This window comes from Somniosus microcephalus, chromosome 19 (assembly GCF_052327205.1).
Source record: "Somniosus microcephalus isolate GS21.2 chromosome 19, FLI_Smic_1.0, whole genome shotgun sequence".
Classification (NCBI taxonomy): domain Eukaryota; kingdom Metazoa; phylum Chordata; class Chondrichthyes; order Squaliformes; family Somniosidae; genus Somniosus; species Somniosus microcephalus.
Window position 1 is genome coordinate 35,803,043 of NC_141005.1, and position 21,998 is coordinate 35,825,040.

Below are 21,998 nucleotides of genomic sequence, written 5' to 3' on the forward strand. Positions count from 1 at the left end.
ACTGCATTGCCCTTGTCTACTCTTTGTTACCTATTCAAAGAATTCAATAAGGTTGGTTAAACATGACTTTCCTTTCAGAAATGTTTTCCCGTAGGAGATTAAGGTGGGGCCTCTCAAGCAAATCAAGCACAAACAAACCAGTTTAAAATCAAAAAGGATAATTGAATACTGCAGCGAGTTTTGAAGCGGCTGGGCTAAAATCAAGGCGAAACAAAGCTGGAGTAGCGTGTGCGGCTGTCCAGGCCCATGATTGAGTTAATGTTAGATCCAGCGGGACGCACCGCTGCACTGGGTGCAATACTTGCTCCGCAAGGAATTTACATACAACTGTATTCAATTACTTGCCCACTGGGTAAAACATAATGTAAGAGCTTGAATGTTTATCAGTTTTGTGATGTAGAACCGTCACAATACCAGAATATATCTGATTACTTTTAAAGCTGAAAGTGCATTGCTTTATGCTGTAGTTCAATGGAATTGCTATGAAACTACACACTTCATTGTGCACAATATCACAGCCACTGAAAGCAGTGGTTCAGTTGGGGAGAGATGGGGGAACTTTCAATTGCAAGAAAATGGTCTCTAACTTCTGTTCCCTAGATTTGAAGTGGATGATTTCTACTTTGTTGGAAATAATTAGCATCTTTTCCTTTTGCCTGTGAACACCCACCATTCTCCCCGCCCCACCCCCCACAGCCCCAACAAGGAGCCATTGTGTCATGGTCAGGTACAGGAGCCACTGTGTCACGGTCATAGAAACATAGAAGATAGGAGCAGGAGTAGGCCATTCGGCCCCTCGAGCCTGCTCCGCCATTCAATGCGATCATGGCTGGTCATCCAAATTCAGTACCCGGTCCCTGCTTTCTCCCCATACCCCTTGATCCCTTTAGCCTTAAGAAAAATATCCAACACCTTCTTGAATATATTTAATGAATTGGTCTCTACTGCCTTCTGTGGTAGAGAATTCCACAGGTTCACCACTGTCTGGGTGAAGAAATACCTCCTCATTTCTGTCCTAAATGGCATACCCTTTATCCTTAGACTGTGACCCCTGGTTCTGGACTCCCCGACCATCGGGAACATCCTTCCTGCATCTAGTCTGTCTAGTCCTGTCAGAATTTTATAAGTTTCAATGAGATCCCCTCTCATTCTTCTAAACTCCAGCAAGTACAAGCCCAATCGACCCAACCTCTCCTCATACGTCATTCCTGCCATCCCAGGTATCAGCCTGGTGAATCTTCGCTGAACTCCTTCCATGGCAAGAACATCCTTCCTCAGATAAGGCGACCAAAACTGCACACAATACTCAAGATGTGGTCTCACCAAGGCCCTGTACAACTGCAGCAAGACATCCTTGTTCCTGTACTCAAAGCCTCTCGTTACGAAGGCCAACATACCATTTTCCTTCTTAACCGCCTGCTGCACCTGCATGCTTACCTTCAGCGACTGGTGCACAAGGACACCCAGGTCTCGTTGCACTTCCCCTTCACCCAATCTATTGCCATTCAGATAATAATCTGCCTTCCTGTTTTTGCCACCAAAGTGGATAACCTCACATTTATCCACGTTATATTACATCTGCCAGGCTTCTGCCCTATCACCCAACCTGTCCAAATCATATTGGAGTTTCTCGGCATCCTCCTCACAGCACACACGCCCACCTAGCTTTGTGTCGTCTGCAAATTTGGAGATATTACATCTAGTTCCCTCATCTAGATCATTAATATATATTGTGAATAGGTGGGGTCCAAGGACCGATCCCTGCGGTATCCCACTAATCACTGCCTGCCACTCGGAAAAAGACCCGTTTATTCCAACTCTTTGCTTTCTGTCTGCCAACCAGTTTTCTATCCAAGTCAATACCTTGCCCCCAATCCCATGTGCCTTAACTTTACACGCTAACCTCTTATGCAGGACCTTATCGAAATCCTTCTGAAAGTCCAAATATACCACATCCACTGGTTCTCCCTTATCTATTTTACCAGTTACATCCTTAAAAAATTCCAGTAGATTAGTCAAGCACGATTTACCTTTTGTAAATCCATGTTGACTTTGTCCGATCCTGTCACTGTTTTCCAAGTGCTCAGCTATTACATCCTTTATAATGGACTCTAGCATTTTCCCCACTACCGATGTCAGGCTTACCGGTCTGCAATTCCCCGTTTTCTCCCTACCACCTTTTTTGAATAGTGGGGTAACATTAGCTACCCTCCAATCCATGGGTACTGTTCCAGATTCCATCAAATGTTGGAAGATGATCAGCAATGCATCTACTATTTCTAGGGCCACTTCCTCAAGTACCCTAGGATGTAGATTATCAGGCCCTGGGGATTTATCGGCCTTTAGTCCCATCAATTTCCTTAACACCATTTCCTTACAAATACTGATTTCTTTCAGTTCCTCCCCTTCATCAGACCCTATGTTCCCCGACATCTCTGGGAGGTTATTTGTGTCCTCCTTTGTGAAGACAGAACCAAAATATGTATTTAATAATTAATTGGTCTGCCATTTCTTTGTTTTCCATTATAAATTCCCCTAATTCTGACTGCAAGGGACCTTTGTTTGACTTAACCAATCTTTTTCTCTTCACATATCTATAAAAGCTTTTAGTCAGTTTTTATGTTCCCTGTAAGCTTACTCATATTCTATTTTCCCCTTCTTAATTAATCCCTTTGTCCTCCTTTGTTGAATCCTAAACTGCTCCCAATCCTCAGGTTTACTGCTTTTTCTGGCCAATTTATATGTCCTCTCCTTGGATCTTATGCTATCCCTAATTTCCCTTGTTAGCCACGGTTGAGTCACCTTTTTTTGTTTTATTTTTGTGCCATACTGGGATGAACAATTTCTGTAGTTCATCCATGCAGTCTTTGAATGCTTGCCATTGCCTATCCACCGTCAACCCTTTGAGTGACATTCCCCAATCAATCCTACCCAACTCGCGCCTCAGACCATCATAGTTTCCTTTATTTAAATTCAGGACCCTAGTCTCTGAGTCAACTACTTCATTCTCCATCTTAATGAAGAATTCTATCATATTATGATCGCTCCGACCCAAGGGGCCTCGTACAAGATTGCTAATTAATTCTTTCTCATTACATAATACCCAGTCTAAGATGGCCCGATCTCTGGTTGGTTCCTCGACATATTGGGTCCAGGAAACCATCCCGTAAACACTCCAGGAATTCCTCCTCCACAGTATTGTTACTAATTTGGTTAGCCCAATCTATATGTAGATTAAAGTCACCCATGATGACTGCTGTGCCCTTATTGCGCGCTTCTTTAATTTCCCTTTTAATGCCATCCCCAACCTCCACATTACTGTTTGGAGGTCTATATACCACTCCCACTAACGTTTTCTGCCCCTTGGTATTTCTCAGTTCTACCCATACAGATTCCACATCATCAGAGCTAATATCCTTCCTTACAATTGTGTTAATCCCTTCTTTAACCAGCAATGCTACCTCACCTCCCTTTCCTTTTTGCCTATCTTTCCTGAATATTGAATACCCCTGGATGTTGAGTTCCCAGCCTTGGCCACCCTGGAGCCATGTTTCTGTAATCCCAATCAAATCATATTCGTTTACCTCTATTTGTGCAGCTAATTCATCCACCTTATTCCAAATGCTCCTTGCATTAAGACACAATCTTCAGGCTTGTTTTTTTAACGCTCTTAGACCTATTAGAATTATTATTTACTGTGGCCATGTTTGATTTAAACCGTTGATTTCTCTGACTGCCACTTTTGTATTTCTCCTTCCTATCTTTTGCTTTTATCCTTGTTTCCCTTTCCTCTGTCTCCCTGCTCAGGTTCCCAGGAGCCACTGTGTCACGGTCAGTTACAGGAGCCACTGTGTCGCGGTCAGGTACAGGAGCCACTGTGTCGCGGTCAGGTACAGGAGCCACTGTGTCGCGGTCAGGTACAGGAGCCACTGTGTCGCGGTCAGGTACAGGAGCCACTGTGTCGCGGTCAGGTACAGGAGCCACTGTGTCGCGGTCAGGTACAGGAGCCACTGTGTCGCGGTCAGGTACAGGAGCCACTGTGTCGCGGTCAGGTACAGGAGCCACTGTGTCGCGGTCAGGTACAGGAGCCACTGTGTCGCGGTCAGGTACAGGAGCCACTGTGTCGCGGTCAGGTACAGGAGCCACTGTGTCGCGGTCAGGTACAGGAGCCACTGTGTCGCGGTCAGGTACAGGAGCCACTGTGTCGCGGTCAGGTACAGGAGCCACTGTGTCGTGGTCAGGTACAGGAGCCACTGTGTCGTGGTCAGGTACAGGAGCCAGTGTGTCATGGTCAGGTACAGGAGCATCCTTTCCAGCCTGAATGCCAGTGAGGGATTATCAGTCAGGATAGATCAGTATTGGATGAATACAACAGTGTACTTAGCCTGTGCTCATTATTCTTTAGCAGACAATCAGATGATGATCAGTTCAGCATTGCCCAGCAACACTCCTGTAAACTGGTGACAATTGAGCAGCTTCCTGCAGGAAGGGAAGATACTTGCATTCACCATGAAGATAGTTTCACAGGACAATTCAACCCAGAAAGATAGTTTCACAATAAATATTGTTGCCCTGCATATAGTGGAGGAGTGGGGGCAGCAGACAGGAGCGTATGATGAGATTTTAATTGTCCTACGAATATGCACGCCTATTCCTGTGAAATTTTAATGTGCAAATATAAAACAAACATTCTACAGGACCAGAACTAGGAGCTTCGTCCCTCTGGGGTTATAAACCACACAAGCCAGGATCAAGCAGTTAGCTGATCAGGGCCAGGGAACATTACTATTGGGGAGTGGAAAAATCATCCACAGTTTGTTCTCAAACAGCCTGCCAGCTACTGTGTCAGGCTCACACATGAAGCCACTTAAGTGAGCAAGTGGGGAAAGGAGGGGCACCCCAGGACAAAGTAAAAAAGGTGGGAGGAAAGGAAAAGGGTCATTGAATATATTTATGGTGGAGATAAGACAGATTTTTGAACAATAAGGGAGTCAAGTGTTATGGGGAGCGGGCAGGGAAATGGAGCTGAGCCCAAGATCAGATCAGTCATGATCTTATTGAATGGCAGAGCAGGCTCGAGGGGCCAAATGGCCGACTCCTGCTCCTATTTCTTATGTTATGAAAAGGTGGGAGGAGGAGGAGGAAAGAAAAAAGAAAAAAAGAGGAAGGACTAGATTAAGGAGCACCTAACATTGAAAGTACTCGGCCCATTCAGCTACTGTCTCCTTTAGTGATGCACTTGGCCATTTTCTGACCTGGTTCACTTTTCTGAAAGGACACACACAAAAGCCTTTTTTTTTTGTAAATTAATTCTTATTTTAATATCACTTAAACAATCCCAAAAATCAGTTGACATTTTACAGCCAGCAACCAGAGGTCTGTCCAGCACTTAACTTCACAGCTACAGGGCCCAGCATTTAATCAGTTCCCGAACCAAAAAAAAACTAAGCTTAAATCAGACTTCAGCACACTGTGGTCGCCGTGCGACTAAAGCACCGGTCGAATGTTTCATGAATAAAATATTAGACATTAACATTTAGTTGATGAAATTACTGCAAAAATGAGAGTTTTCATACTCTACACTCCTTGATTTCATCTTCCTTGCCTCCTGAGGAAAAGGAAGCTTGCTGTAGTGGAAGGGTAGCAGCAACCCTTTAGTACAATACATATCTTGGAGGATTATTGCTGCAAGCATATGAAAATACTTTAGAAACCAAGTATAATTAAATAAGACTTTCATGGAAAATTACAAAGAATATAGTTCATTAAAGCCATACTTCAGGCTAAAAATTCATTCATAAACTAATTCCAATAACATACTAGAGGGCTGAGTAAACCTATAAGCCTCCTCCCTCCCACCTCCTTCATTTTTCTTCAGGCTTAGTTTTAAGAAGATCCTGGGTCGGAGGCTCGTAACAGCTCAAACATTTTAAGGTCAATGACCTGACTTACCTGCATTTCACGGCCGTTTAGCTATATTCAGTTTAGCCTCGAGTAGCAAACGGGGCTCTTTCGTAGGTCTTCAAGAACAAGACCGTCCACACATTAAAAGGTGTAAGTGCAAAAACAGTAATACAAATTTTCATGACTGTATGCACGAGTTCAATCATTGAAGTAGTAAACAGAGTTCAACTGAATTTCCTGAAGAAAATGAGCTAATCTTATTCTAAGTGAACTGTTTAACTGCTAAATATTGTAGAAAACCATTGGCCTAAATGTCTGTTTTGTGCCGACAGCACAGGCTTCTGGGAGACAACAATTCCTGGTCTTCAAAGATTACGCATCAACTTGATGGATGAAGCCCTTGTTAATATAAAATCAGCGGATCTCTGCTATCTTTCACCATTCTGGCGTCTCTGTAGCATAGTGATAACGCTATCAATATCTTCTTCAGGCACCTGAGGGAGGGAGAAAAAAAATAAGTTGATTAATCTGGCTAAACAAAAATAATTCAAATTTTAATCACTTTTGTAAAGATACCTCTTCCCGAGCAAAACCCCACAACTTGGCTATTCCTGAAGTGCTGAGGCACCAGGCTCAAACCAATACAGGGTATCTTCAATCACCAAAAAGTGCTTGCAATCAAAAATATACGGTTTTCCTCTTCACTCCGGCCTCTTGCTCAACCCCCGCCTCGTCTCATCACTAGTGTCATCTGCCCCAAGCTCCGGGATTCCTTAGCTAATCCTTTCTGCCTCTCCACCTCCCTTTAAGACCCATCTCTTTGACTAAGCTTCTGGTCACACTTCCCAATAGCTCCTTTTTTGTCTCAGCGTCCATTTTTTCCCCTCGAGCTGCTGAAGTACCATGAGATTTTTTTTTGTACATTAAAGACGGTATATAAATGAGACTTAAAAATGTGTCTATTCACTTTAGAGATGCGTACTCTCTTAGGGGTGATTTGATAGAGGTATATAAAAGTGTTAAAGGACTAGATTGCGTGTTCCTATTGCTAGATTATTTAATAGATTTGGGTCATGCTTGGACATTATGCAAGGGGTTGGGGTAGATTAGATCTTAGGCAGTTCTTTGTCCAGAGGTTAGTAGACCTTTCGCAACAAGTTGCCAGCTTGTGCTGAATCTGTGCAGAGAGAGCTGGACCAGTTCCTCGCCGGAGCGGAGATTACCGCTTAGAAAAGAGAAGTGAAATACCAGGTAATACAAGCATGGTCAATGCGGTCTCCTGGACTAGTTTCCATCTGCCTAAAGGGGGATGTGGAGGGATTTCCCAGATTTTTTAAATCCCTAATTTGCCTTTGGGTTTTCATTCTGATTTTTTTTTGCCTCTCCACCAGATTACACGGCTGCTGGAGGTTAGAGGGTGCCCAATCTAATGAAGAAGTTGGTGATGAAGGAACGGACAGGCTTGATGAGGGTAATGCGATTAATGTTGTGTATATGGACTTTCAAAAGGCATTTGATTAAAGTACCACACAGTAGACGTTAGCAGAATTAAAGTCCATGGGATTAAAGGGTCGGTGGCTGCATGAATACGAAATTGGCTAAGGGAACGAAAGCAGAGAGTTGTGGTGAACGGTTTATCGGACTGAAGGGTGCGGTGGTGTCCCCCAGGGGTCGGTGTTGGGACCACTGCTCCTTTTGATAAGCATTAATGACCTAGACTTGGGTATACAGCGCATACTTTCAAAGTTTACTCAGGAATGTAGTAAACAGTGAGGACGACAGTAACAGACTTCAGGAGGACACAGACGGTGAAAATGGACAGACACGTGGCAGATGAAAGTTAATGCTATGAAATGTGAAGTGATTCATTTTGATAGGAAGAATAAAGAGAGGCAATACAAACTAAATGGTACAATTTTAAAGGGGGTGTAGAAACAAAGAGACCTGAGGGTGTACATACCCAAGTCTTTGACGGTGGCAGGAAAAGTTAAAGACAGCTATTAAAAAAGCATAAGGGATCCTTGGCTTTATAAATAGAGGAATAGAGAACAAACGCAAAGAAGTTATGCAAAATTTTTATAAAATACTGGTTAGGCCCCAGATGGAGTATTGTGTCCAATTCTGGGCACCACACTTTAGGAAAGGTGTCAAGGCCTTAGAGAGGGTGCAGAGGAGATTTACTAGAATTATACCAGAAATGAAAGACTTCAGTTATGTAAAGACTAGAAAAACCGGGGTGGTTCTCCTTGGAGCAGAGAAGATTAAGGGGAGATTTGATAGAGGTGTTGGTGGGGGAGTCTAGGACTAGGGGGCATAGTCTAAAAATTAGAGCCAGGCCTTTCAGGAGTGAAGTTAGGAAACACTTCTTAATGTAAAGGGTGGAAGAAGTTTGGAACTCTCTTCTGCAAACAGCAATTGAGGCTAGGTTAATTATCAGTTTTAAATCTGAGATTGATAATACCTTTGGTTAACAAAATTCTAAGAGATATGGGGCAAAGGCATGGAGTTAGGTCACAGATCAGCCATGATCTCAATGAATGGTGGAACAGGCTCGAGGGGCTAAATGGCCTATTCCTGTGTTCAAACACACAGATTTAAGGTAATTGGCAAAAGAACCAGAGGCGACATGAGGAAAAGCAATTTTACGCAGCGAGTGGTTAGGATCGGGAATGCACTGCCTGAAAAAGGTGGTGGAAGCAGATTCAATAATAACTTTCAAAAGGGAATTGAATAAATATTTGAAAGGGGAAAAAAATGCAGGGCTATGGAGAAAGAGCAGGGAAGTGGGACTAATTGGATCGCTCTTTCAAAGAGCCGGCACAGGCACGGTGGGCTGAATGGCCTCCTTCTGTGCTGTATCATTCGGTGATGCTTCAGGCATCACGACTGTGTGAGGCAGTCTTTATGGGCCAGATGGTCTTTTTCTTTCGGTCATTTTTGTATGTTCGTACATTGGGATGTTGTTGTTGCAGTGACTGCACAAGACTGGCTCCCTTGCGGGGTTCTCAGTGATAGGTCAGGTAAGCTAGAACCCTCGCTTAATGCCGCTACTTTCCCCCTTTTCCCACATATCCTCCCAACAGCTTAGCCCTGGATCTTGCACGTGGGCTGGAGAAAGCTCTCTTGTTGCATGCCTAGGAATGCTAAGCCATAAAGGAGAACGTCATAAAAACATGCACCTCCCCAAAACTTAAAAAGAATGAACAAACACATTTTCACAAGGATGAAGCCCGTTAAATATCATATAGGATTCTGTTGCATGAACTACATTCTATATAATATGGAATGATTATATTATTGCAATGCATGGGCAGAGCTTCAGTTATAGGGAAGTTGGGAGAAACATAGAAAATTAGGAGCAGGAGTAGGCCATTCGGCCCTTCGAGCCTGCTCCGCCATTCAATATGATCATGGCTGATCCTCTATCTCAATTCCATATTCCCGCTCTCTCCCCATACCCCTTGATGCCTTTTGTGTCTAGGAATCAGAGGATTTATTCCCTCTCATTTGGTCATTCCAGGATTGCTTTATACCTGTGATAACACCAACATAAGTTACAAATATATGTGGAGTGTTGGGGAAGGATATATTGAATAGTTAGGATTCTAACCGGAAATGACCAAGATTTTAACCTTCTCTCCTCCTCCCCCACACCCAAAGAACATTGTTTTCCACTAGTCTGTGTGAATACATTCTTCCTCCCCCAGGTCAAAGTCTCATCCTCCCACCATCACCCAATGGCTCGTGCTCATTCTCTGCAATGTGTTTTCAGTATTCTGAAGGAGAGACTCAAGTGCTAAGTCTCTCTCGGACGAAAGGTTCCTTTGCCACTGCTGGAAGTAGGTACAGAGCCCAATGGAGAGAGCAAAGAGCAAAAAACATCCTGTAGCCCAGATACTAAATAAATTATGAAAAGCCACTAAATTCGACCTGCTGCTTTTGACAGAAACATCTTCCGCCCTTCTCCAAAAAGAAAATACTGCAGATGCTGGAAATCTGAAATAAAAACAGAAAATGCTGGAGATATTCAGCAGGTCAGGCAGCATCTGTGAAGAGAGAAACAGAGTTAACGTTTCAGGTCGATGACCTTTCGTCAGAACTGGAAAAAAGCAGGAAATGGAACAGATTTTTAAGCAAGTGTAGGGGCTGGGAAAGGGGGGAGGGGATGAAAGAACAAAAGGGAAGGTCTGTGATAGGATAGAAGGCAGGAGAGGTTAAGAGACATTAAGAGATATTCAAGGCAAAAGGAGATGGTAATGGGACAGGTTAAGAAACAAAGGATGGCTCTAGATAAAGTGTGAATTGTGCTGGCAGAATGAAAGACAGCTGCCATGTGGGGGAGAAGAAAAGACATAAACAAAAGGTGTGGATAAAACCGGAGGAGGCGGACCTGTGTGGGAGCGGCAGCAGGACCTGAGAGAAGGCAGAGCGGCCATAAAAGAGCACGGCAGACGAGGCCCGACACCGGAGGAGGCAGACCTGTGTGGGAGCAGCAGCGGGACCCGAGAGAAGGCGGAGCGGCCATAAAGGAGCGCTGCAGAGGAGGCCAGACACTGGAGTGCTGCGAATTGGGAAAGAGTCCGAGAGCGGGAGCAGTCAAACAACAACAACTGCGAAACCACTAAAGTGACGTCACAACCCGGGAAGGAGCTGATTGGTAAGTAGGACCTGGTGAGTATTTCTACAGTCCAGTCGTTGAAGTAAAAATAATGTCTCTAGTTTAGAGTAAGTAGTGTTTAAAAGGGAAGTAAGGGCCCTAGTATATTTAATATTCTTTAATTTAAAGGAAGTAAAGGGAGTAAATTAAGGGTAGGACATGGCAGGGCAGCTCGGCAGCGTGGCGTGCTCCTCATGTGCTATGTGGAAAATCAGGGACACTTTCGGTGTCCAGGGCGAACACATGTGCAGGAAGTGTCTCCAGCTGCAGCTACTCGAAATCCGCGTTTCGGAGCTGGAGCTGCGGCTGGAGTCACTGTGGAGCATCCGCGAGGCTGAGATCTTCGTGGATAGCACGTTTAACAAGGTGGTCACACCGCAAGTAAAGAGTGCACAGGCAGACAGGGAATGGGTAACCGCCAGACAGAGTAAAAGAACTAGGAAGGTAGTGCAGGAGTTCCCTGGGTCCATCTCCCTCCAACAGATTTTCAGTTTTGAATACTGCTGGGAGAGATGGTTTCTCAGGGGAATGCAGCAAGAGCCAAGTCCGTGGCACTACGAGTGGTTCAGATGCACAGAAGGGGAGGAAAACGAGTGGGAGAGCAATAGTGATAGGGGATTCTATCGTAAGGGGAACAGATAGACGTTTCTGTGGCCGCAGACGTGACTCCAGGATAATATGTTACCTCCCTGGTGCCAAGGGTTAAGGATGTCACTGAACGGCTGCAGGGCATTCTGAAGGGGGAGGGCGAACAGTCAGAGGTCATGGTTCACATTGGTACCAACGACATAGGTAGAATGAGAGACGAGGTCCTGCAACAAGAATTTAGGGAACTAGGTAGCAGATTAAAAAGCAGGACCTCAAAGGTTGTAATCTCTGGATTACTCCCGGTGCCACGTGCTAATGAGTATAGGAATAGGAGGATAGAGCAGATGAATGCGTAGCTAAAGAGTTGGTGCAGGAGGGCTTTAGTTTCCTGGATCACTGGGTCTGCTTCTGGGGAAGGTGGGACCTGTACAAGTCAGACGGGTTGCACTTGAACCAGAACGGGACCAAGATCCTTGTGGGGAGGTTTGCTTGTACTGTTGGCGGGGGGGGTTTAAACTAACTTGGCAGGGGGATGGGATACGGAGTAGAGCTATAGTAGGGGGTGATGCACAGCCAAATATAGAGGAAAAAACAAGTCAGCCTGGAAGGCAGAGCAAATATGTAACGGCACAAGGGAGTATGGCAAGGCTGGATGGCATTAATGCAAGGAGTCTTGCGCGTAAGGCAGATGAATTGAAGGTGTTGATGAACACATGGGAGTATGATATTGTGTAGGCAAATCTCAGAGAAGTGTAGAAATAATAGGGTAATAATAGTAGGGGATTGCAACTTCCCCAATATTAACTGGGATAGTCAGAGTGTGAAAGGCTTAGAGGGTACAGAATTCTTAAAGTGCACCCAGGAGAGCTTTTTGAGCCAGCATGTAGGAAGTCCTACAAGAGAGGGGGCGGTACTGGACCTAATTCTAGGGAATGTAGCCAGGCAAGTGGTAGAAGTGTCAGTAGGAGAGCATTTTGGTGACAGTGACCATCATTCAGTGAGATTTAAGGTAGTCATGGAAAAGGACAAAGATGGACCGGAAATAAAGGTTCTAAATTGGGGGAAGGCCAATTTTAATATGATAAGGCAGGATCTGGCCAAAGTGGACTGGGATCAGCTACTTGTAGGAAAACCCACATCAGAGCAGTGGGAGTCTTTCAGAAAGGAAATAGAGAGTACAACGCCAACATGTTCCCGTAAAAGGTCAAGGGTGGGACCAACAAGTCCAGGGAACCCTGGATGTCAAGGGATATACAAGAATGGATTAGGAAAAAAAGGGAGGCTTTTGGCAGATACAAAGGACTAAAAACAGTGGAAGCCCTAGAGGAGTACAGAAAGTGCAGGGGGGTACTTAAAAAAAGAAATTAGGAGAGCGAAGAGGGGGCATGAAAAAACATTGGCGGGCAAAATAAAGGAAAATCCCAAGGTGTTTTATAAGTATATTAAGGACAAGAGGATAACCAGGGAAAGAGTAGGGCCCATTAGGGACCAAAGTGGCAATCTGTGTGTAGAGCCGGAAGATGTGGGTGAGGTTTTAAATGAATATTTTGCATCTGTGTTCACTATGGAGAAGGACAATGTAGGCATAGAAATCAGGCAGGGGGGTTGTGATATACTTGAACAAGTTAGTATCGAGAGGGGGGAGGTACTGGCGGTTTTAGCGGGCTTAAAAGTGGATAAATCTCCAGGCCCAGATGATATGTATCCCAGACTGCTGTGTGAGGCAAGGGAGGAGATTGCAGGGGCTCTGACACAAATTTTCAGAACCTCTCTGGCCACAGGGGAGGTGCCAGAGGACTGGAGGACAGCTAACGTAGTACCATTATTCAAGAAGGGTAGTAGGGATAAACCAGGGAATTACAGGCCAGTGAGCCTAACATCAGTGGTAGGGAAATTATTGGAAAAAATTCTGAGGGACAGAATTAGTCTCCACTTGGAGAGGCAAGGATTAATCAAGGATAGTCAGCATGGCTTTGTCAGGGGGAGATCATGTCTAACCAAATAGATTGAATTTTTCGAGGGGGTGACTAGGTGTGTGGATGAGGGTAGTGCATTTGATGTAGTCTACATGGATTTCAGTAAGGCTTTTGACAAAGTCCCACATGGGAGACTGGTCAAGAAGTCAAGAGCCCATGGGATCCAGGGCTATTTGGCACATTGGATCCAAAATTGGCTTAGTGGCAGGAGGCAGAGGGTGATGGTTGAAGGTTGTTTTTATGACCGGAAGCCTGTGTCCAGTGGTGTACCGCAGGGATCGGTGCTGGGTCCTTTGCTGCTTGTAGTGTACATTAATGATTTAGATATGAATGTAGGAGGTATGATCAGTAAGTTCGCAGATGACATGAAAATTGGTGGAGTGGTAAATAGCGAGGAGGGAAGCCTCAGGCTACAGGGCAATATAGACGGGTTGGTCAGATGGGCAGAACAGTGGCAAATGGAATTTAACCCTGAAAAAAGTGAGGTGATGCATTTTGGGAGGACTAACAAGGTAAGGGAATACACAATGAATGGTAGGACCCTAGGAAAGACAGAGGATCAGAGGGACCTTGGTGTGCACGTACATATATTCCTGAAGGCAGCAGGACAGGTAGATAAGGTGGTTAAAAAGGCATATGGGATACTTGCCTTTATTAGCCGAGGCATAGAATATAAGAGCAGGGAGGTTATGATGGAGCTGTACAAAACGCTAGTTAGGCCGCAGCTGGAATACTGTGTGCAGTTCTGGTCGCCACACTATAGGACAAATGTGATTGCATTGGAGAGGGTGCAGAGGAGATTCACCAGGATATTACCTGGGCTGGAACGCTTCAGCTATGAAGAGAGACTGGACAGGCTGGGGTTGTTTTCCTTAGAGCAGAGAAGGCTAAGGGGGGGACCTGATTGAGGTGTACAAAATTATGAAGGGCATAGATAGGGTAGATAGAAAGGAACTTTTCCCCTTGGTAGAGGGGTCAATATCTAGGGGGAATAACTTCAAGGCAAGGGGCAGGAGGTTTAGAGGGGATTTGAGGAAAATCTTTTTCACCCAGAGGGTGGTTGGAATCTGGTGTAGAGGGATTGGACGTCCAGTGAAAAAGAGGTGGTTGGGGCCAGGAAATTGGAAACTGTTAAAGTGGCGGAGGGTGTCGGAAGAGTCGCGGATGTAGGTGGGAAGAGACTGAACAAGGGGAGAAAAAAAGAGTTGAGATAGGAAGAGATAAGTTCCGTGGGGCAAGAACAGGCTGAAACAATGGGTCTACCAGGGCAGTCCTGTTTGTGGATCTTGGGAAGGAGGTAGAAGCGGGCTGTGCGGGGTTGGGGAACTATGAGGTTGGCGGCCGTGGGGGGAAGATCTCCAGAGGAGATGAGGTCAGTGACAGTTTCTTGGAAACAGTGGCTTGATGTTTGGTAGTGGGGTCATGGTCCAGGCGGAGGTAGGAGGAGGTGTCGGAGAGTTGGCGTTCAGCTTCCGCTAGGTAGAGGTCAGTTCGCCAAACAACAGCAGCACCACCCTCGTCATATCTCTTAATGTCTCTTAACCGCTCCTGCCTTCTATCCTATCACGGACCTTCCCTTTTGTTCTTTCATCCCCTCCCCCCTTTCCCAGCCCCTACACATTGCTTAAAAATCTGTTCCATTTCCTGCTTTTTTCCAGTTCTGACGAAAGGTCATCGACCTGAAACGTTAACTCTGTTTCTCTCTTCACAGATGCTGCCTGGCCTGCTGAGTATCTCCAGCATTTTCTGTTTATATTTCCACCTTTCTCTATTCCCTGTTCTGTCTTGAACTGATCACGTCCACTGTCTTTAAACAAAGTGGCACCAGATAGCGCAGTCGACATATAAATACATACAGACAAGAAACAGACTTTTACCAGCGCATGGTCAAAGTTGAAGGTGCTGATGTAGTAAGCGGAAATGTCAGCATTTGCTAGAGGCTCGGAGATCTGTGCAACAATCCCACATTCATCTGAAGAGACAGATTAAAAACCCATCAGGATTTATAGATAAGAGTTAGAACAAACAATTGACATCACTGTACCACATCTCATTGACAATTAAATGTTTTTTTTTTTTAAATTATATTCACTGCATTAGTTGGATGGCTCCACTCCTCCAAACCCTGGAAATAACCGGTGATCTCAACTCCGTCATTTGCTAAGAATGATACATGGCAGTGTCATCTTCACACATGGATAAGTGAAGGTCAAATAGTTGAGTGAGTTTCCTTTGACATTCGAGTTGAAATGTTCATTTATTTTTATGTGGAGAGATCGCATCATCAGCAGCAGCTGCAAGCTTTACTACGCAGATTAGATTTGTACTCAAGATAGCAGGAAGACAGACCCAGGATAGCGTCCCAAACCTCGAAAATCAGGCCTAAACGGAAGGGGTCAGAAGAGGCCTGAATCTACGAGGATTACAATGTTGTACTTTTCCGAGATTAGTCGTGAGCACTTGCTGACTGGTTCTTTCCTTGTTCACTGGTTCTTTCCTTGTTCAAAAGGGGTGAGGGATAACAGTTGGGCCAATACAAAGCATTGAATACTTAAACCAAATCTTGAATGCTGATCTTTGAGACAGAAATTGCACAAAAAAATCAACCATAAAATGCCATATAAAGGGAAATTCACTCTGGTGTGCAGATGCTTGGAATGTAAACCTTTTGAAAGCAATTAAATGAGACTGTAGTCCCATTACTAGGCAGTGCATGTAAAAAAAGGAAAGAATCACAATCTGCTAAACATTTACTATGAAAGATATCTATTTTGATTTTTCAGCCAAAGTCAACAGACAAAAGAAAATCTAGCTCATAAATGAGCAAAATCAACAGCCATTTGTTAACTGTGACTATTATAGTTTGTTGTTCTCCCAGACCTGCAGTCACAGTCTATTGAAATCATTGTATCTCCCCATATCGTTTACACACTAATTTTTTCTCCAAGCATACAGTGAATCTGGAACTTGTACATTGACACCGACATTAAAACAGATCAGAGTATTAACTAAATGGAAACGGAAACCAGGACGAAAGAGGTTGTCAGAATTGCGAGCAGTGTACTTGATTGTGTTGCTCAAAGGGCAGCATTGAACAAATTTAAGATTTAGCTAATCATCACCACATCAAGCACTATTGGGCCTCACTCTCCTCTGCCAAATCCACCCACTACTCCACATGCACTACCCCACCACACCCACCCTTTGCCCCAAACTGAACCTGTGTCTCTCTCTAGTTTCTGTCACATCTCCCATCATTCCCTTTCTGAGTTCATGTCATGCACGAGACCCACCACCTGCTGCTATGACCCCATTCCCACTAAACTACTGGTCACCCACCTTCCCTTCCTGGCCCCCACGCTAGCTGGCATTGTAAATGGTTCCCTCTTTCCTGACATGATCAACCTTCTGATTTTATTTAATAGAAACAAAAAATGCCAGAAATGCTCAGCAGGTCAGGCAGCATCTGTGGAGAGAGGAACAGAGTTAATGTTTCGGGTCAATGACCTTTCGTTAGAACTGGAAAAAGTTAGAGATGCAAGAGATTTTAAGCACGTGCAGGGGCAGGGAAAGGGGGGGGGGGGGGAGGAAAGAACAAAAAGGGAAGGACTGCGATAGGGTGAAAGGCAGGAGTGATTAAATGACAAAAGGGATGAAGGATGATGAAAGCAAAAGGAGATGGTAATGGGACAAGTAAATGTTGTATCCGTGTGTTAATAGAGACACTGAAGGCAGGAGTTGGTTTCACAGGTGTTTACTGAACAAAGTCTGGAGGTCAACTAACTGATACAAGACAATATACAGGCTTATATAGCCCGAGTGGCCATTACCGGCATTACAGTACACAGGGGGCTCTTAAAGGCACATACACCACAATTCCTCCCCTTTTAGCCAACCAGTACATAATATTTTAAGTAATCATTAATTACATGTTACAAGAACAATAATCTACACATTGCTGCAGTTAATCAATTATAAGTCAGTCTCTCTGGAGGCTTCCTGACTCGGTCCGGATAACGCCTCGGTGGTGTAGTAGTTTCTGGTGGTGTAGTAGGTTCTTTTGGCAAGGCTGATTCGGCCTGAATGCCAGTGTCGGGTTCATCTGGTTCCAGTATCACCGGATCGGAGGTAGATACTATGGGTATCTCTACTTCATCATTAGGCGTATAGAGTTGTGGTGTAGGTTGTCCCTTTTCGGATGACTATGATCTGGTCAGCATGGCGCCTTATTATGCTTTCTCCAATGTCCACGGTATACATCAGCGGTCCTAGTCGTGTGCAAATAGTTCCAGGCTGCCATTTCTCGGTACGGTAGTCCCGGGCCAAAACTTGTTGACCTATCTGGAAGGTTCGAGTTGGCCTTTCATTCATGCCTTGAAATTGCCGGTTCTCCACATCCCTTCTGACGTTTGGCTTGATCAAATCCAGCCGGCATCTTAGGCTTCTATTGAAGAACATCATGGCGGGAGTTTGGTTTGTAACCATATGTGTTGCATTCCTGTATGCAAACAAGAAGTTATCCATCTTATGCTGAAGTTTTATGTCTTCATTACCCATGGCCTTTATGGCCTTCTTGAAGGTCTGGACAAACCTTTCAGCCAATCCATTGGTGGTGGGATGGTATGGGGTGGACGTGTAGTGCTTAACCCCATTGTTTTTTTAAGAACTTCCTGAATTCTTCGGACACAAATTGCGGTCCATTATCAGAACAGATCTGTTCAGGCAGCCCATTCCTGGCAAATATGGTCCTTAATACTGTGATGGTTTTTTCCGTGGTGGTGGAGGACATCTTTATTACCTCTGGCCACTTGGAGTGTGCATCAACCGCGATTAAGAACATGGAGTCCATAAATGGACCAGCAAAGTCGATGTGTACCCTTTGCCATGGAGATGAGGGCCACGCCCATGGATGTAGAGGGGCTTGTGGTGGAGCGTTTTGGACCTTCTGGCATCCTAGGCAGCTCTTGGTCATTTCTTTGATGTCTCCATCGATACCTGGCCACCATACAAACGCCCTGGCTAGGTTCTTCATTTTCACTCCACCCAGATGCCCCTCGTGAAGCTCCTTTAGCACTTTATCCTGGAGTTTGGGTGGAATTACCACTCTGGATCCACACATCAAGGTTCCTCGGCACACTGACAGCTGTTCCCTTCTTTGCGAGAATGCTGGCAACAGTGGTTCGCCATGTGCTGGCCATCCTTTCACCGTTAAATCGTAGACTTGAGAGAGAGTTGGGTCATTTCTCGTTTCCTTTTCAATGGCAGAATTTGTTACTGGTAGACATTCTACTATGGTAGAGTGGAACATTTCCACTGGGTCCACTGTAGGTGCCTCTTCTACCGTTGGCAACGGTAGACGCGATAAACCGTCAGCATTTCCATGCTGTTTTGATCCTTTGTATTCTATGTCATATCGGTGTGCCCCTAGGAAAAGGGACCACCTCTATAGCCTTTGTGCTGTCATAATGGGAACGCCCTTTTTAGGGTTGAATATGGAGACGAGGGGTTGATGGTCAGTCAACAAGGTAAATTTTTGTCTGTGTAGGTAATGGTTGAATTTCTTCACTCCCCATACCAGGCCGAGTGCCTCCCTGTCGATCTGGGCATAGTTACGCTCAGCTGAGTTCAATGAGCGTGACGCAAAAGCTATCGGCCGTTCTGAGCCATCAGGGAATCTATGCGATAATACCGCTCCTACGCCGTAAGGGGATGCATCGCACGCCAGTCTGATTGGCAATGATGGGTTGTAATGAGCCAAAACTTCCTTGGACGTGATCAAGCCTTTACATTTATGGAAGGCACGTTTACAGTCCTCGCTCCATTCCCAAATTACTCCTGTTTGTAGCAGTTCGTTAAGAGGGTGCAGAACAGTTGACAAGTTCGGTAAAAATTTATGATAGTAATTTATCAATCCCAGGAACGACCTTAACTGCGAGACATTTTCAGGTGCTGGTGCTTTTATGACAGCTTCAATTTTCTCAGGGGACTTATGTAACCCTTCTTCATCAATTATGTGGCCACAATATGATATTTGTTTCTGGAAAAATTCACACTTGGGGCGGTTTGCTCGTAGGCCCCGTTCTCTCAGCCTAGTGAGCACCTTCTCCAAATTGGCAAGGTGTTCGTTGTCGTTTTCTCCTGTTACAAGGATGTCGTCTAGGTAGCATTGAGTCCCAGGAATCCCTTGCAGGACTTGTTCCATAGCTCTTTGCCAGATAGCTGGAGCTGATGCTATTCCGAAAACCAGTCGATTGTACTGGTACAGGCCTTTGTGTGTATTTATCGTGAGATACTTTTTAGAGGCCTCTTCAACCTCCATCTGTAGATATGCCTGTGCCAAGTCAATTTTGGTGAAACGTTTCCCTCCGGATAGTGAGGCGAAAATATCTTCTATCCTCGGAAGAGGATACTGTACCGTGTGAAGGACTGGGTTTACAGTCACCTTGAAGTCTCCACAGATGCGAATTTTTCTCTGTTCTTCAGATTTATCAGTATTCAACGTTTTCTTCATGACCGGGACGATGGGTGTTGCCCACTCGCTCCAATCTATCTTGGATAATACGCCTGCCTTCTCCAAATTCTCCAGCTCTGCCTCGACTGCTGGATGAATTGCGTATGGCACCGGCCTTGCCTTAAAAAACTTGGGAATTGCCGCATCTTCCACTTTTATTGAGGCGGTGACGCCTTTCAAGGTTCCTAGTTCCTGTTGAAACACTTCTTTGGCGTTGGCCAAGATGTCTTTTAATCGTTCAGGTATGACGTCATCATCATTTTTTTTCTTACTGGTCACCGTCAGTGCCTGAATGGAGTGCCAGTCTAAACGTATCTTCCTGATCCATTCACGTCCCAACAGCGGTGGACCACCATCTTCTAGAACGTATAAATACAACTTCTGTATTTCCTTGCCATTGTATACAACAGGCACCCTTATTTTTCCTTTGGGGTATACTTTCTGTCCCGTATATGTTTTCAAGATAATGGATGTGTCTTTTAAAGGTATATGCGGAAATAGCCGCTCGTAATCCCGTCGATTTATGACGGTCAGAGCTGATCCTGTATCTAGTTCCATTTGAACTGGGGACCCCGCTATCGTGAGGGTAACCCAAATGGTCTGGTAATCTTCTTTGGCAATTACATTATGTATTTTGAGACAGCTTAGTCTCTTGTTTCCGGAGTCGCTATCGCCCTTTTGGTCTTCGGAGCTACTGTCCGTCATCATTTGTACTTTTCTGTACTTTTCCTTATTGATTTTTTTCCTGTCCGTGGATTTTTTTTGTCCAGATCGGCATGCACGTGCAATGTGTCCAATCTTTCCGCATTGCCTGCATGCTTTGTCCTTGAAGCAGCAGTCCTTCTGGTCATGGGTTGTTCTGCCGCAGTGATAACATCTTTGAAATCCCCGTGTCATTTCATGGGTGCCGTATTCCTGTGGCTTTTGCTGCATCTCTGCAGCTCCTCTTGCAGCTGCTTCGTATGATACAGCCATACTGAAAGCCTTGTCTAGTGTCAAATCTTTCTCAGAAAGCAGCCTTTTCTGTGTTCCTTCACTTAGGAGACCGCAGACGAATTTGTCTCGAAGAGAATCTGCCAGTCCTGCCCCGAATTGGCAGTGCTTTGATAGCTTTCTTAATTCGGTGAGGTAATCAGCGTTACTTTCATTCTTGTGCTGATTCCTCTTGAAGAATTTGAATCGTTCCGCTATCAGCAGCGGTGTTGGGTTTAAGTGCTCCTGTAGGGTATCAACAATCTCCTTAAAATTCTTGTCCTTTGGTTTGGCTGGAGTGATTACGTTTCGTAACAGCCCGTATGTCTTTACGCCCATTAGATTTAGAAGTACTGACGCCTTTTTATCATTTTCTATTCCATTTGCTGTGCAATATACCTCCACTCTTTCCACATATGTGGTCCAATCCTCTATATCACTATCGAAAGCATCAATATTGCCAGCCTTAGGCATCCTGGAAAAAAAATGGCGCTTTCCACACTTTCCTTTCTTCCCTGCAGAAAAAAAAATGGCGCTTCCCGCGCTTTCCCGCCGCTGCTGCTGACAACGCTGTTTTCCGCGGTTTTTTTATTTACAGGTGGAGACTTGTTCCCGCCGGACTCTCTTGGACTTTTCCCCCCCCTCTGCTTGGTCCGAACACCGACCTGCTTTGCAGCGCCGGCCGTCTCCCGAGTGCTCCCCCCCTATGTTTCTGTTTGCCTCCGACTTCGCTGCTCGGCCTCGCTGCAGAGCCAGCCGATGGAGCCCCAGCCCGCCGCCCAGGAAGGATTATTGCAGTACCTGCCACCAGCTCGGCTAGCTGGTGAAACCACAGTTTTTTTTTTCTGTACTGTAGTACAAAGGGATCTGGGGGTCCTGGTGCACGAAACTCAAAGTTAGTATGCAGGTGCAGCAAGTGATCAAGAAGGCCAATGGAATGTTGGCTTTTATTGCTAGGGGGATGGAATATAAAAACAGGGAGGTATTGCTGCAGTTGTACAAGGTATTGGTGAGACCGCACCTGGAATACTGCATACAGTTTTGGTGTCCATACTTAAGATATACTTGCTCTCGAGTCAGTACAAAGAAGGTTCACTCGGTTAATCCCGGGGATGAGGGGGTGGTCATATGAGGAGAGGTTGAGTAGATTGGGACTCTACTCATTGGAGTTCAGAAGAATGAGAGGCGATCTTATTGAAACATATAAGATTGTGAAGGGGCTTGATCGGGTGGATGCGGTGAGGATGTTCCCAATGATGGGTGAAACTAGAACTAGGGGGCATAATCTTAAAATAAGGGGCTGCTCTTTCAAAACTGAGATGAGGAGAAACTTCTTCACTCAGAGGGTGGTAGGTTTGTGGAATTTGCTGCCCCAGAAAGCTGTGGAAGC

At 45.1% G+C, this 21,998-nt stretch overlaps 1 protein-coding gene across 2 annotated transcripts in view; it reads right to left on the reverse strand.

The window, feature by feature from the left end:
- Positions 1-5,280: 5,280 nt before the first annotated feature.
- The window catches only part of LOC147104309 (cytosolic arginine sensor for mTORC1 subunit 2-like), an 88,487-nt gene continuing 71,769 nt past the window's right edge, over positions 5,281-21,998 (reverse strand). Inside the window, exons 9-10 of one of the 2 annotated variants that reach the window (XM_085961526.1) lie at positions 15,003-15,097; positions 5,281-6,398 (exon numbers count right to left, since the gene is read on the reverse strand). In XM_085961526.1, the coding sequence (XP_085817652.1) occupies positions 6,333-6,398; positions 15,003-15,097 (161 nt within the window). In that variant the 3' untranslated portion in view covers positions 5,281-6,332. The remainder of the gene's footprint in view (positions 6,399-15,002; positions 15,098-21,998) is intronic. The other variant, XM_085961527.1, reaches the window with a different exon arrangement.